At 39.1% G+C, this 17391-nt stretch overlaps 1 protein-coding gene across 4 annotated transcripts in view; it reads right to left on the reverse strand.

The window, feature by feature from the left end:
• LOC121949162 (cyclic AMP receptor-like protein A) overlaps positions 1-16498 on the reverse strand; it is a 76637-nt gene extending 60139 nt beyond the window's left edge. For 2 of the 4 annotated variants that reach the window (XR_015777674.1, XM_088083430.1), the window contains exons 1-6: positions 16301-16498; positions 10701-10753; positions 8474-8528; positions 7359-7415; positions 7192-7252; positions 3031-3118 (exon numbers count right to left, since the gene is read on the reverse strand). Coding sequence is in view for 2 of the 4 variants with exons in the window: in XM_088083430.1 (XP_087939556.1) it covers positions 3031-3118; positions 7192-7252; positions 7359-7415; positions 8474-8528; positions 10701-10753; positions 16301-16372 (386 nt within the window). In the remaining 2 variants the exon portion in view is untranslated. The remainder of the gene's footprint in view (positions 1-3030; positions 3119-7191; positions 7253-7358; positions 7416-8473; positions 8529-10700; positions 10754-16300) is intronic. The other 2 variants (XR_015777673.1, XM_088083429.1) reach the window with 1 other exon arrangement.
• Between the last annotated feature and the right edge of the window lie 893 nt (positions 16499-17391).

Genomic DNA, 17391 nt, shown 5'->3' on the forward strand with positions numbered 1-17391 from the left:
GAAAAGCAGTGTAAAGAGGGGACTTCGTAGCAGCCCTGTAGCACAATCTCTCTGTAAAAGGGGCTTCTGAGGACCACCTTTTGGAAACCTAACCCAACCTATTAAGTTTTTTCTGTGTGACCAGCACAACACAAAAATAGAGACACATCTAGCTCCCACCTGGTCCCTCTGGACCCCTGAGAGGTATGTGGCTGACAAGGCTCCAAAGCGAGCTGATTTTGGCCCCCAAGCCTGCCCCCTTCCCTGCGCTCATAAAGCCGTCTCCTTCTGAGTTATAACACCATTATATCGTCTGGCTTATTGCTAATCAATGCAGGGAAACTCCCAAGGGAGGGGCTCCTTTACCGTCCCAACCCCTCACACACACAGATGGGTAGGAGGGGTGTGCACCTAAGCAAATCTACAGGATGCGACCAAGAACAATCGTGCAAAGACAGAGTTGCTGCCAACTTGTTAAAGCTCTTTTTTCCTCCCACAGAGCGCGTACATTTTTTTTTTTTTTAGAACGTGTGTTTGTGTGACAAAGCTCCGCATGCGGCACGGAAAATGAGAAAATATCTCGCGCACACACAAGCAAATTCACACTCGCTCTACGGAGGGTGCTCATGGGAGTTTGAGCGACAGAAACATAGAGCCACAAAGCGTGAAGATGGGTGCGCACACACACACACACACACACACACACACACACACACACAGAGACAAACACACACACACACACACTTAACGGCTGACACTCACTCCCTTTTCAATTAGAGCGTCGGCTGGAACAGAAAAAGAGGAGGGAGGTGGAGGAGAGGGGGGCTGTCAATGCTCTGTGGGGAGACACATGCTCTGGCAGACCAAACACACACACACACACACACACACACACACACACACACACACACACACACACACACACACACACACACACACACACACACACACACACACACACACACACACACACACACACGCAGAGGGAAATGGCCACCACATAAGAAGAGATAAATGCACATTCAGAGGAGGATACGGAGGTGGACGTAGAGACAGAAAAGGACCGGTTTGTGCCCACAAGAGACAAAAAGTTAAAATGATTTGTGGATTAATCGATGAGTGGATCGACAGAAAAACAATCGCCAACTGTTCCGATATTCAGTTACAGCTCTTCATTCTCTGGTTCCAGCTCTTGAGGATTTACTACTTTTAAAACACAATCTGCATTTCAATGCACAAAATATTCAGTTTTTGCCATTATTCCTAAAAAGACAATATTCCTACTATGCCGTTTACATCACGACTGAAAATAAATATTCCACTAATATTCCTGTTTACAAGCAACCACGCATACTCAGAATAACGTGCCTTAACATGTCAGTTTTTCACATCAAAATATTAAAAAGTGTACCTGCTCAAGCCGCTTGTGCAATTTTGCTTCTTTGCATCAAAATAGGATTTTTTTCCCCAAGTTTTCCACCCGTAGCAAACTTTTTCAACCGTGCAAACATAGCCTCCCTCCTTCATTCCTTCAACTACCTTCTTAAAAATGGTCAGTGTTGTGATATTTGGGCATATTCAAAACCCTCTTAACCCTTTAACACCTGTTTTCTTGTGCTGCTTTCAGATGCCTTTTTCAAGTATTTAAACCTCTGAAACTTGAGAAAATTGGTTTGATTGGCTGCATTTCTTTTTAAACCATGAGGAAAATGGCTATGAGTGATAAGAGGCTGCAAAGTGCAAAAAAAAAGTGGAAAAGCAAATAAGGAAATGACATGAACATTGGGGGGGGTTATACATATTATCAGAAAAATGTTGAGAAAACTTCATTTTTAAATCTTAAAATTAAATAATTAAAATTATTTTACAGAAAATCTCTATATATATGTTCAAATTTTTAATTTTTTTTAGCTCTTTTAAAGCCTCTTTTTTGCTTTTATTTTTTTTGGGGTTTATTTTCAGATAATTTTCTAGATATACATTTTTAGGCTCTTTTTTTTCCCCCCCGTTTGAAGAAAGTTTCAAAGTGCTGCGTAGTCCTTCATAATATTTTAAAGGTAGGTGTAGGTGTGTTTCTCTTTCCAACCAGAATTTATTTTTGGGAATACATCTCTACTGCAGCTGAGGTTACAGCTAAAATTACGTGACAAATGCTCTGAGGGGAGTAAAGACGGAAGCAGTTCCAAGTTGTCCCCATAAGGCAGCAGGTTGGGGTGATGGATGGGTCACAAAACATATTACTTTACCCTGGGACTAAACCCAGGTGACTGATTTTTGGAACCATGAGAACTTTGAGTCCCTTTAAAGTACATCTTCACAATATTTCTTTTCTTAAACCTATGCAGAGAGATTCAAAAATAACACACACATCCTGTAGCGGATGCTGGATCCAAGGTAAACCAAAATGTGAAAAGATAGAGATCCGCACACCAGGAAGCTCCCCTTGAGGGATTTAATTCCACGAAATAAGTGACGTTTCGAGCCAAAACGCTCTTACTCAGACTGATAAGCTTCCTGGTGTGCTGATCTCTGTCGTTTCACTTTTCTTAAACCTAACCTCCATAAGTTCACGTTAAGTATATAACGCAATTTGCGGGGAGTTCATTTGTAGGTATCATACGAAGTGTTTTATGAAGAGAAGTTGTCGGTGTCTGTACAATGCATCCATGACAACGCACAGAGCTGACAGCAAACAGCGAAGAGGCTATGTGTTGCAAACTGCAGTAAAACCTCTAACAGCAAATGCACTGTCTATACAGCCCAAGAATGCTACAAAAACCTGAATATCGGTATATCTCACATGTCTAAATGTGGGATAATGCTTAATTCGAAAAAAGCCACAAATCAGTATTTCCAAAAGGAATCTGATGTTTACATTACCTCAATCATGTGCTGCCACATTCAAAATAACAGTAGAATATTAGTGTGCTTGTAAATTTTGTGATTTAAGTTAAATAACTTTCGGTGTTTGAGAAAAAAAAAACAAATCATTAAATCAATCAGTTAAAAATGGAAATAATTAATATCTGCAGCTCTAAGTCTCCTACTCACTTCTCATATCTGTTGGTGCTGATTTCTCGGACCAGGTTGAAGTACAGGTTCACCGTGATGAGACAAACCCAGGCCAAAGCACTCCAGTCTGCAGAGAAACACACAGAAAAACAACAAGGTCAAATTACAACACCGCTCCCCCCTCTATCACACACAGCATGCACCTGCAACTGTGAGCCCAAACACACACACATGTCTGAGAGTGTGTGTGTGCATGCGTGTGTTCCACTTTTTGATAAATGAAGGCCCATTCTGCAGTAATATGAGGGAAACCTGTGGCTTAGGGTGATGGATGAGAGGGGGGAGCTCAGAGAGAGATAATGATGAACTGTGGAAAAGCAGAGGGAGATAAGCAGGAGTGGGGGTGAGAGAGGAAGAAATGAGGAGGGGTGCGGGGGGCGAGGGAGTCGAATGGAGTGGACCGGAGCGCGTGTGAAGAAACTGAAAAGAAAAGAAGAAATGAAGAAAGGGAAAGGAAGGCGAAGTCAGCAGAGGGGAAAAAAATGAATATATTTTACTGAGACAAGGGAGAGAAACTAGAAAGCTCGCTTCCCTTTCTCTGCCCTCGTATTCAGCTTTTTTCCTCTGTGTGTGTGTGTGTGTGTGTGTGTGTGTGTGTGTGTGTGTGTTTCTGTTGACAGGACAGGCTGGGTCGGTCGTCACAATGATGGATTCTCTGAGCTACATACTCAGCTTACTCAGTTTCACACAACAATCCCCCCCCAACACATGAGCAAATATAGAAAACGTACACTCCTTTGCCACTCAGGCAATGTTTAGGAACAGTGTGCAGTGACTAAGAAAGAAGGAGGGCCGGCTGTCCGTGTCATTATCGCAATAAATCACTGTCACATCTTACATAACCACACGGCAGCCCAAGCTTTGCTTTAACTCGCCGCTTCTCCACCTGTCCTGACGTGGCCCCCTGCTACCATCGTCCTCCATTTCAAACACATTTCATAAAATTTTATTGGTCAGAGTTAAAAGCAGAGCTGCGCTATGCAGCTCCCACAAGACCCGGCGCTTTCGCAACGGAACAAAGTGCCCGCTCAGCTGGTGTTTATGTACAGCCGTTTGTCCTAAGCGTGAGGATCCTCGTGATAAACCGAGGTGACAGGCGCCAACCCTGCAGCACTAACTCACTGCCCATTACCCTGTATCTGTCCGAGTGTGTGTGTGCCTGTGAGGCTCGTAAAACAAGCCCGGTGGAGTGTTGTATTAGCAGCCAGTCCTAACTAAGAATCCTTATGCTAATCAAGCCTAAAGGAGCTGTAATTGAAACAAATGCAGCCAAGATTTTTTTAATGTAATTACAATCAGGCTGCATCACAAAGAAATCTTCCCACTGTCCACAAATTTGAAACCTGTATACGTGCCTTATTAATATGATAAAATGCTAGAGAGACTGTTTTTACTGTCATTGGAGGGATATCATCTCCTCATAAAGGGGATGGTGATGAAACACCGAGGCGTATGGTTCGAGGGCTGCAATGGGCCAATGACTACACAGCGTGGTGCTTGACTCCCACATATTACACCATCATTACGGGTGTGGTATTCTTAGTATGGGTGTGTGAATACTCCTCCACCCTTGACAACTGCTGTATATTCAAATGCCAAGTAAACATCCTCGCCTTATTTTTTTTATTTGAGAACTTTGGGATGCACAGGCTGAGTTCAATAAAACACAGGAGGATGGGCTTTTAAACACATTAAACTGTCCCTACATTAGAATTAGAGTTATACTACGAGAGACATAACCATAAACTCACTGTTAAATACCACACAAATAACCATGGATATAATATACAGTAATATATGATGAGAAAAAAGGTTTCCGTTTTTAAAAAGCTGGACTCTGAATTCTGAAGTCTGGTAATTTGGAGACATCAATGGGCTTTTTTGTCATATTTTTTTAATATACATCTGCATGAGTTTGGTATTCTTTTTGAGCAATAGCAGTGACTTATCAATTACTTATTTAAAAACATCCGTTTATCACTTTCAGGAGCTCACTTTCTACCCTGCACCTCCTCCAGGAGCGACTCCCCACGTTGCATTTCAAATAAGCTCTGGGTTGAAAGATGGTGCTATAAGCTGGAGCAATCGGTGTCAAGGCACATTTTACTCCAAAGCCAAAAAAAATTGAAATGACAAAGTTATATTATTTTCCAAAGTGATATATGAGCTCTTCAGTAGATGTCTTTGCTTTTTCGTTGATGGCTTACTCAACCTCTATCGTTAAAAGTGTGCCAGTGAGTCATAAATAAAGGAAGAGTTCACCTAAAATCAATATACATATTTTTCCTCTTACCCGTAGGGCTATATTTCAATTTAGATTGTTTTGGTGCGAGTTGTCGAATGTTGGAGGTATTGGCCGTAGAGATTTCTGCCTTCTCTCCAATCTAATGCAACTAGATGACACTCAGCTTGTGGTGCTCAAAGCGCCAAAACTTACATTTGAAAAACTCAAGAGCGATGTCTCTCTTCAGAGGTCATGACTCAAGATAATCCATTTTGGGTAAGACACTCCATCTTCTTCGGTTCAAAGCCTAGGTTAAACTAGGAATCTGCACGAGATATCAAGATTAAAGGGGAATCTATTACACCAAAGTCTCCTGTTAGCTACTCAGGTTTCATCCTTGATGGGAACTCAAGGGGAGTTTCCATGACCTTGATTTGGGGCAAATTAAATGCCAGAACTCGATAGCTGGCCAGGAGGGCTAGACTACTGGAGAGGGAATCCCGAAAGCTGATGGTCTGCTGCTTAATCCAGTGTCACTTGACCTACACTGTTGGTTCATGGTTTTGGGTTAAATAAAGCCTTAAAAACAAGAAATTTCAAGGAGCACAAAGTCATGTGGGCAGATCTCAGCTCTTTCAGCTCCAGTGGCTCCCAGTTGAGGACAGTGTGTCATACTTGACTTAACATGCTCCATAGGCTCCTAAATGGCAGAGCCCCTTGCTACTTTAAGAAGTGTAATAAGAAGTTAGAAGAAGTCCAACAATACCAGAGCTAAGACATCCTCCAACCTTTACAGATTCAAAGCCATGACAGGTAAGATTTCTTTTATCTATGCTTTATCTAACTGTCTCTTGCAATGACAGAGGTTCAGAACCCACAAGTCTAAAGAAAATTGGTCAAACAGTGGCTAAATAGCATGTTCGCATATAGTCATGGTCATTTCAGTCTTTGAAATCCAAGTTTTCAATTTTCCAAGTCTTTTCCATTTGGTTGTATAGTGAAAGGCCCATATGTGTGTGTATTATATATGCATTTATTTATTTATTTTAATTATTTTTTGAGGCAGTTGCATGGATACTTTTTTAGCATTTTACTATTGTTGTGGTGGATTATTGCGCTCCTTCAGTGACTATATGCCTGGTGCTATATTTATTGTTGTATGTTGTACTGTAATCGTCTTATGTCTTGCTGTTGTATGTTGACCTTGGTGGCAAATGAGTTTTCCATTTAGGGATTAATAAAGTCAATCCCATCCAATCCTACATCAGGGAGCACGGTGGAAACAAGTCTTGGACTTCATCCCTAACAATGTCATACATGCCTGTATTTTTTACTGCCAGATTTGAATTCTTGTCAAACAAACTAAATTCAATTAAGATGCAGATCTTGTTGTGGGCACTCAAACAAAAGAACTATCTTCTTTCTACTGAACCACACCCACCAACTGTTCTCACGAAGAAGCATCACCGAGCCTGTTACAGCTCAGCTGAGAAAGACGCCTCTATAGTTTACACGTCTTACTGTCAAAAGCACAAGCCTCTCATCCATGAGTAGATGCACACACCCTTCTGCACAGTGATATGGCTGACGGGTGTAGTTAGGTAGCAACAGAGTAGTTCCTACATGAAACTGCTCAAACAAAGGTTTTGTTGAGTATCTTGAGTAACCTGGTCATGATCTCTGTTAAGAGACACTGATTTTTTAAAAGTTTTTAAATTGTTTTTTTTTGGCGCTTTGAGCACCACAAGTGCCATCTAGTTCCATTATATTGGTGAGAAGGTAGACATTTCTACTGCTGATATCTCCAACACTTGGCAACTCAAACCACAACTATATAGACCTGCACTGCAGGCAAGAGAAAAAAACATATGTATTTTTGATTTTCGGATGAACTTTTCCTTTAACTTCTGTCTTACCAAAGTAAGTTAGCCAGAAGGCCTGGAATTCACAAAGCCATCCCTCTGGATGGGAATCACCCTGGAGAAGGAAGAAAGAACAGCTCAGTGAAACATTTCCACAAACCAAAATAATAAAAAAAACTGTGCTATGTGGGTGTTAAGTGAAACAGACTCGAGTAACTCACCATGACATATGCTACGCTATCGAAGAAGGCAGCTACAGTCAGGCTGAGAATCATCTTCTGTACAGTGAAAACAAGAGGAAGACATGAGGAGGGATTCTCTAACAACACATCCCTACTTAATATGCCGGTGCGTTTATATTCACGTGGAGAGAAGGGCAAATTATAGATCAAATGATCACTGATGTGGCTGACAGCTTGGCATGCGACATCCCTGGTGACAACTCTGTGAAAATATCACAGGATGGAGGAGAGAGCCCCCTTAATTCCTTCTATATAAACTGAACTCATTGTATTTTATTTGAAATAAACCAATAATCTGTGTGCTGCAGAATTTTAAGAGGGTAGTTGCGATGCACGCCAGCTGTCTGTAGAGGTGGTTATAAACTGTGGCTGTGGTAGGACGTGCACACACTGCATTTTATGAATCTGTGTCCAGCAATGACCCTGCCAAGGCTACAGATGAGGAGGAGGGGGAGGAGACAGAAAAAGCCCTAAAGAGAGAGCATTAAAGACTATTGACTGACGGATAACCTTTGTGAGGGGATGGAGGCAAGGAGAGGGCTTATGTGGTGTGAGAGGAGAAGAGGAGGAGGAGGAGGAGGAGGAAGAGCAGGAGCAGTTGAAGCCACTCTGTGTGACCTGGTCCAGGGGTAATAGGATCCATCAGAGCCCCACGTTAAGCTGTCATTTACTTCAGATTAGGAGGATAACGTGGAGCGCTGCTAAACCTGACAGACCTGCTGGACCAGCTTCAAAAACACCACACAGACTGCACATTCAAACGGTCTGCCTCACACATCTGAAACTCGCTTGGATAAAAGAAAGCATATTTAAAGAGCATCTAACTAATATAAATCAGTCTATAGCCAAGACCTAAAGCGTAACGCAGACCTTTTCATGTGGAAAGGGGAAATAAGCACAAGACGGCCGTCATTATCACAGAACAACCATGAGTCAATTAACTCCACAATTGATTAATCTGTGCATTTTAATTGGGTTCAATTATGCCAAGATTTGCCATGGCTAATTGAACACATTTCCGGTGGCAATGAAGCAAACAGAAACGAAAAAAAAAAAAAAGTCAAAACAAGATGTACATTGAAGTGGAAATTTACCTGAGCCAAAGAGTGATACCTGCGAAGGAGCCAGATCACAAACAGCATAAAAAGGCTGTGGAGAGAGAAGAAAGACAACTGTGAGATGTTTGTGTGAACCGCGAGGGCAACAGTTTGAACAGGACAGTCCATTTGCTGTTCTAATTATGATATACAGCCTTCCTGCACATAAATACATCATCACAACTCCAACACTTATTCCTGCAGCCTCGACTGCAACCTTTACTCCGGCTCTGATATTTTTCAGCTTATAGTATAATTACTGACCATTAATGCAAAACATATTTGATCTGAAACTAATGAAACCTGCAGAAAACCCGCCAAAGACCTGCTCAGCAGCATTTGAAGGAGTGAAGCCTCCAGCCAAAAAGCAACCACTTCAGCTGAATGTTGAAGCCAAAAATGTTAAAATGCAGTTTATCAAATGACCACTAGAAGCACTCTGCAAAATCAGAAGTGACTATTAAGGGAAAACCTCCAAGGACTTCTTTGAAATTATAAACGTTCTTATTTCCAAAAGAGATTACGGTCTCAACATATTAATTCCATTTGTTTATTGTTCAATTAAACTGATATGTTGTTCTACAGTCTATCGCCCTGGGCCTGGCAGAGAGAAGCTTTGAGATAAATCATTTAGTTTAATTAGAAAACAACATTTTAAATGCAAATATAGCATGCAGTTATACCTACCACTGTATATAAAGAGTATAGATTTAAAGGTCCAGTGCGTAAGATTAAAGGGGATTTTGTGGTATCTAGCAGTGAGGATCGTAGATTGCAACCAACTTAAACTTGTCCTGGACAGAAAGTGTTTTTACCGGGAGCCGAATTATCCACAGAGGTCTCTTCTACCCCAAAACAAATAGACCTGCTGATTTAAACTGATAAAAACAATGAATACAGCCTTTTCACATCACAAATCAGTTTTGTTCAGCATGTCGGAGACAACCTGTTAGCCCTGCACCTTCTAACGAGAAGTCATCTTTTTTGTCTGAAAACTTGAGATCTAGAAGTTCAGCAGGTGTTTATTGGTAACCGAATTATTCGCACAGGTCTCCTCTTCAAAAGGATCTGTTTTCTAACGATATCGCAGTGGAGGGGTCAATGCAGAAACGCAAATGACCCTGTCTAAAGCCCGTGTTCGGTTCCCCCTCTGCGATACGTTCGAAATATGGCGGTGCAACATGGCGAACAGGACCTGCTCCCTATGGATATATAAACAGCTCATTCTAAGTAAATGACAACATGACAATTCTTATTTTCAGCTGATTACATACTAAAAAAAACAGACTTAAATGTTTAAAATTTTAAATTAAAAATTTAAAGAATTTTACATACTTTATTAATCGCCAAAGGTGAAATTCAGTTTTCCACTTTGTTGTTATTCACACACAAGCCCGTAATACACACACACACATGCATTTCTTCCGATATAACCCCCTAAATGTTACACACTGGACCTTTGATGCTGTCACTTACATTAACACCTTTCTATAACCGATCTTTTTTTGTCATATTCGGTAACATGTAATTCTCCTGATACTTCTGTTTCTTGTTAAATGTTTTGTCTGACTGTGGTTACATTGTATTACTTTTGTTGAGGACCCCTGTGAAAACGAGATGGTACATCCTGAGAGGATACTCCTGCTAAACAATTTCCAACCAACTCTAAACTGCAGCTTCTAAAAAATTAGCAAAGTTGAATGAACACATCTCAGACACGGCCTCGGCAAAAGCTGAATATTACAAGCTTTACAAAGATTGTATTTTGCCACAGGCTTGTTGTAAAAGGTCATATTAGTTTGCACAGGTTAAAGTCGCCTTGTGGACTTTTCTTGTAAATAAACAAAAGTTATGTTTACATTCAGTATCACTCACCAGCATGCATTGAGCTTGTCCTCAAGGACTAAAAAAACGTTGCTTTTCCTTTCCCATAAAACATTTGCAAAGCCGATTTTTACGTATTTGAAACTCACCATAAACAAAACAGGGACCCACGCATCGAAAATGCACTAATAGAGATGTAATACTCCACAGGGAGTATTTAATATTATAGTTTAAGTCCTCCCCCTCATAGATATCCTATCCAGTTATAGATAGAACTCAACAAATATATATCAGTGCATCCTTATAGCTATGAACAGTTCAACTATCTGGTGTGAAATAAAAGTCAAGGCTTCAAGACAAAGTGTCGTTTGAGAAAGAAATAATTTAAGAAAATATTTACCATCCTACTAAGGAGAAGGTTCCTGTGGCTCGTTTTACTGTTAAAATCACCACCTGTAAGTCAGAAACAATTAATTACTTTATGGCTCATATCTATAAATATAAAAACAACATATTAAAGTGTGTAGTTCACATATGTGTTGCTTGCTCTATGCAAAAGTTTTGTTTTAAATAAAGCGCTGTGCAAACTTACTGAGAAGTGCAACACAAACAGTGTGCTGCCTCCATTATAATCATGGGCTTAGAAATTACTGGGTTGACAAGACGACCATTTGTTCAAGCATGCCTTTTGTGTACGTGTGTGCAAGCATGTGTGTAATAAAGGAAGTGTTATAAAAATGGAGTTGGCAAACACTACAGGAAACTGAAGAATCGGAAATGTAAGCATTTGTAATATGCTGACACCTTTGACATAAACAGTGTTTATAAGCATGTTGTCTCCACATCCATATGACCCATTTTAACATGCTATAAATCACAAAGGTGACAGGTGAATGAAATGACAAACTAGAAACCTGAAATTTGACATATTTTGTGCAAAGCAGCATTCAAGCTGAAGCTGATTTAAGAGAGCGAAGAAAAAGAGTGAAGGAATGAAAAGAATTGCGTATGAGTCAGTCCTAAAAGCTTCTTGCAAATGAAGGGGCACTGCAGAAGTATTGCATGCAAAAAAGGGCGAGACATGTCCACACCATCAGCTGTGCAGCACCACATCTGTGGCCTTTTGCACCAAGTGTTACACAACTGTTTTGACAACAAAACGACTGTGTGACAACCTGCAACAATGTCATGTGACGCCCTATAAAGAAATATAATGTAAGGAAGTGGGTTTCAAAGTTTATATAGTCATTTGTTTTTTCTTTAACATTTCTGGATTCATCTTAATTACACAGACAGAAAAGAGACATTCACTGCAGACTTTTCTGCCTTTAATGGCATTTTTTTACTGTTTTAATTACCTTTGAATGATGGAGCCCAATATGGAGCTCAGGAGTGTTAAAATGGCTCAGACTCGGCACTTTGTTTCACATTGTTTCATAAATAGTGCGTGAGTCATCTTGCTTTTTGAAAAGTTTATTATGCTATTTTTGGGTATGGATTTTTCTGCTTGTGAGATGCGAGTCACAAAAACATCTATCAGCTACACTCTGATGTTCATCCTAATTACGGCTGCAAATAATCGTTTATTATTGTTGATTAATCCGCTACTCTGTAAAAGTTTGTTTTAACTTAAAAAACTGGGCTGCCTCAAAATTTGAAGTTAAATATGAGATAAGTTGAGGTAATTTTGTAATTATTAAGCTTGTCTTCTCAAATCTAGTAAACTTAAGAATTTAAGGCAAAAGTTAAAATAGTTTATATTTACAGTGTAATTATCTTCTCAATCAATCTTCTGGTCCATAACATGTTAGAAAATAGTACAAAAAAGGCAATACAAGGCTCAACTCCTACTTTTACAATTGGTTGCTCTAAACAAGGCATCAGCTTTTGGTTGCCAAAATTGAGAATATATGGTTGCCATTTTTAGTCACCATATATTTTGAGCAATAAAGACACAATGCAGTTATAAGCTAACTTATAAAATATGAAATATGAAAATATGACCCAGAAAAATCATTTTAAAAGCTTTGTTACAATAACCAAACAAAACTCTCTAAAACATGCCTGCATGCATGCCAGTAAATGCAACAATACACATATGGAACAAGTTTTAATGATTTATTCATTTTTTGGGCACACGTTACTGTTTACTGTTTCTATTTTTCACAATGTCAAAAAGTGATTGCCACTGATGACAACCAACAGCCAAAAACTGGTTGCCAGTTTTTTCTAAAAACTGTTAACAATGGCAAACTTGGCAATCACTACTGTCAAGACTGCACGAACATCAACATTTCCGAAAGCCTGTTGTGATGTCATAAAATTAGGCTACATGTTGTTTATTTAACTGACTCTCCTAAACCCCAAAATAGTTTTATTTTATTATTACATAAGATAAAGAAAAGAAGAAAATCCTTACAAATAAGAAGATTGAACAAGGAAATATTTGGTATTTGTGCTTATTGTGGACTAACTTAAATCATTAGTTGATTATCAAAGTATTGCAAATTATTTTTCTATGTGTTTTAGCACTAACATTGCCTTGAAGACCACAACAATTTATTAAACTGTTGAATGTGCTATAGCACAATCCATTAAGGCCCACTCACTCAAAGGCAGTGAGCAGACTTTAATATCCCAAGATAAAATCCCAAAAAGCGTTAAGTATTCATCTTGGACAGGCCAGATTACTGTCCATGATATACTTCCCTTTTAAAACTAAAACTCCACTGAATCATTACTATGACAGTATGTTTTTCAACTGACAACAGAAAGAGGATGTTACAGGCAAAAAACACAGATGACAAAAACACATGAATGCAACCTGATGGGGAATAAAAGAATGTAAAATAGTCTGTGTTTAATCTAAATTTAAACTTGGTATAGCAGGCTTGGTCAATGTGGGTGATCTGTCTGGGTTTGTTAAACAGTTTATGGTACAGTGCAATCAATCGCTTGCAATTTGAGTGATTGCTTCTTGTTATAGGAGATATTTGGGCTTAAAGCGAGACAGCATTACTGCAGCATTCTTATTCAGGCCAAGAGAGCGGATGATAACCTGGAGCTTAAAGCTGCTGGCACGCAAAGTTACACCTACTCACATTAACACGTTCACTGCACCAGAGACATCACTGTTTCTTTAACTAATCTGCCCGTATGTCAGCCTTGACTCAGTGACAAGGTAAGATCCGAGCTGAGTACTTCCTTACAAGGTTATTCTGAAGATAAGGGAACTAACTGTCATCTCTTACACAAATCCTCGTGTTGTGGACTCAATGCCACAGCAACCTGTAAATTCTAAGCAATTTCATTTGAATTTGTGAGGTTATGATGAGCTATATTTGTACTTATGACTTAAGAGATGTGTTAATTGATTTCTGGTCTATGGACGGTGTTGCTGTATGGGTTTGCATTATGTTGTAAAGTGCACTGATGGTGTGGGCAAAATAACAGGAACAACTTACTGTAAAATGCACTCATATTCAACATTATAAAGCAGTATAATATTCATTTGCCTTACAATAAGTGCTTTAAAATTCATTGGAACAACTCCAAGATCTCATCAAAATATTTTTAAGTAAGTAAAAGTAAGTAAAGTAAGTAAGTAAGTACTCAAGTAAAGCATAAATGTGTACTTGAATTTGAGTTTACATACAATGCTTAGTCAAATTTTACCACTAGGCAAGTTTCCATTACAGATTTTCCCAAAACCATATTATATATATATATATATATATATATTCTAAATGTCAGTAAAACAATTGGCGAGATGGCTGCGTCCACTGAGTGACGTTATGCCAGGTGACGGTTGTACAAAACATTAGCAGGTTTATTTCTATTGCAGCCACCGCACTAGCCGCCATTATTTCCAATCAAAGTCGACATAGGCGTGTTATGCGAGTGATAATGGAAAGCCAAGCCACGTATACCTGGCAGCAGCCACGTATGACGGATGTCTGGGAGGTGATAGTCAATGATTTCACAGAGGAATTGTGAATTCAAAACTTCTGGATGATCCGATTAACTTTTAAAGAGTTAAAAGATGCAATAACCAATAACACCTCCTGTAGGGCCTTCTCTGTTGTACATTATGCGATCTATAAAAGAAAAGAAATTGCAGTTTTCGAAATACCAGCTCATGCAAACGTAATAACTTGTTTGTGATAAATGGGTGTTTTTGCAAAACTGATGTGTTTCTATTAGGCAAATTTTATATTCTCAGTTTCAACATGCACAATTTGAGGGTTAATGGAAACCTGCCAACTGATGTTATTGTGCTACTGTTGTTGTTGTTGCTCTCCTTCATATCGAGCTAACATCTGAGCTGGTGAAACTGGTTCCCCAATCATTTCAAGATAAGGACCTTGAGTGGACTTCCAGCTTTAAGACACAATCAGAAAAAAGGCCCAACAGAGGATAAACTTCTTGTGCCAGCTTAGGAAGTTCAGCCTGCCTCGGGAACTGCTGATACAAGTCTACACTGCAATAATCTAGTCTGTTCTCTGCACGTCTGTTACCATGTGGTTTGGATCAGCCAAAATCCGTGACAAGAATTGACTACAATGAACACTGCCAGCCTGACCTCCACTCAGGACCTCCAGAGTCAGAAAAAGTACCATCCCTACAGACCCTTCAGACCCTGGACACAACCTGTTGCAGCTTCTCTTATTTGGCAAGCACTTCAGAAAACTGTATGCCAAAACAACCAGACACAAAAACAGTTTCTTCCCACAGTTCATCATGAATAGATAACACCAGTCATTGTCATTGTCTGAAACAATCAAACACACAATCAAATTCCTTGCAATTAGTGGTGTGATACTAACAAAGTAAAAATAGTTTGTTACAGTACTTAAGTACTATTTTGGAATCTGTACTTTACTTGAGCTTTTATATTTCAGTCAGCTTTCCCCTTTACTCCACTTCGTTTCCCCTGAGGGAGGAGGGAGGAGGGAAGGAGGGAGCGGATGAATGACGGAAGGGGAGGGAGGGAAAACTGGATTTTGTTCTTTACATCCTTCAAGTTATAAGAAGACATTATTTTCCTTCAAGTGTAATGTACTGTCCATTTTAAAGGTGTTGTGTGTTAGGAAGAAGTAAATGTCATAATTCTCACAATTCTGACCATTTGCCTTTTTATAAACAGCATTTACTTGTTCTTTTACTTCCAATACTTGCATACATTTAATATCATAAAATTACTTTAAATACAGTACAGAAAACATCAGATACTTTACAACTTTGACTTATACTAATATTCTAATGTGTGACTTTAACTTACACAAAAGTCAATTTCTGGTGTGAAATCTGCACTTTTACTCAAGCACAACTTTCGGGTACTTCATCCACCATGTCTGTGTGTGTGTGTGTCTGTGTGTCTGTGTCTGTGTGTGTGTGTGTGTGTGTGTGTGTGTGTGTGTGTCTGTGTGTGTGTGTGTGTGTGTGTGTGCACACATACTTGACCATTAAAGCTAATTATGAAACTCTTCTACTCTGCTTTCTTAGTTTTTGTTACAAACAGACTCTTTCCAGCAGCAGGTCAGAAGCTTGAATTGTAAAACCACATTAGTAAACATTTTCTTTTACGTATGCGTGTCAACAGCTTGAAGACATGAAGCTGATAATACTCAGTTGTCTTTTGTTAGCTTTGAAGACACATTAGAGTATGTTAGCTCTATTTGCAAGACAGCCCGTTAAGCTAACGTTGTTTTTTCGCGCTGTTTTCATGAATTTACACGTATCAACGTTAATATTCGGCAATTAAAGCAGCTAGTTAGCATATCAAATGACTGACGGCTAATTCATACCGTTACAGTTTAGCACTGGAAACTACTGAGGTGTCCGACCCCCAGTCATCAACTTACCAATCGATCAATCAATAAACAATCAGGTGGAGTAAATAAACTTTAAGCTAACAGAGAAACGTTATGTAGCTAACAAGCTAATTAGCTGAATAAAAAGGAACTAAAACAGAGTTTAGGGTTGACGTTAGCTACTTACGCATTCTGGGTCTGTATTGAAAAATACGCAGCGTGAATCATTACTCATTGGCTTTGAGTGTTCATTGTCCATTTTCAGTCAAAATGAGGATAAAACTTAAAACGCTTCGATTTGTTTTGGTTTTGCTGGAGCTTTCTTTAAACTTCCGGTTTCTACGGCGCGCACAAAGGGACAAAAAGCTTCACTGCGCGCTGAGGCAAAGCGTCGTCCAAAGACCAGAGGCTTGTTCAGACTTTGACTTTTATACTTTTAACTTTTCATACTTTTATACTTTTTATACTTTTCTACACTGTTTTTAGCCTCGATGCATCGTAACTCGCAGGCTATTTCGATGTAATAAAAGTAAACAACATTTGAGGTTTGAGAAATCCCCTCCCATGTTTGCTGGGTGTTTTGGGGTATTTCAACTCTCACTTAGCGAAACTAAATACACAAACTCCACCATAAACAAATGACATGGAACTTTCTGTTTCATTATTTTGCAAATTTTCATACCACTACCGTTGGCTCTACCCTCATTCCCACAATAAAACGTACCAAACTCTTCATGTAAGATACACCAGTGAAAGTAAAAGCACATCTGACTTAAAACTGATAAATAGAAAAGAAAATAAAGCAAAAGAAATCTCCAATACTATCTGACAGCTAAAGTTTCTTTGTAGTTTAATATTTACATGCAAAACATTATATTGCATTATTATAGATTGAACAAATACAATTTCCATCAGCTGTAATGCTACATTTGAAACCCCTCAGTGCATCAGTAATATTTGTATTAGTGTTATTTGCTATTTATTATGTTAATTCACTCATGGTGCATAAAATTGTGCATGCATAGTCTTTACTTGTAATGGGATAATTTATATTCCATGGTGCTTTTATTTGAGAAAATGATTTGAATACTTCTTCCACCACTGATATCGACTAACATACCTGTGAAACTCTGGTCAAAAACTGTTAAAAATAATAATTAAAAAAAAAAATCTCTGTTTTTACAGCTTAATGAGGCTATCATCATTAGAGACACGAACAAAAGGCCTCATGATAGCCTCAGGATGACACTCTGTGTCCTCGTTGGTGGCTTACCTGCA

This window comes from Plectropomus leopardus, chromosome 10 (assembly GCF_026936395.1).
Source record: "Plectropomus leopardus strain MGB_pleo_1.0 chromosome 10, ASM2693639v1, whole genome shotgun sequence".
Classification (NCBI taxonomy): Eukaryota; Metazoa; Chordata; class Actinopteri; order Perciformes; family Serranidae; genus Plectropomus; species Plectropomus leopardus.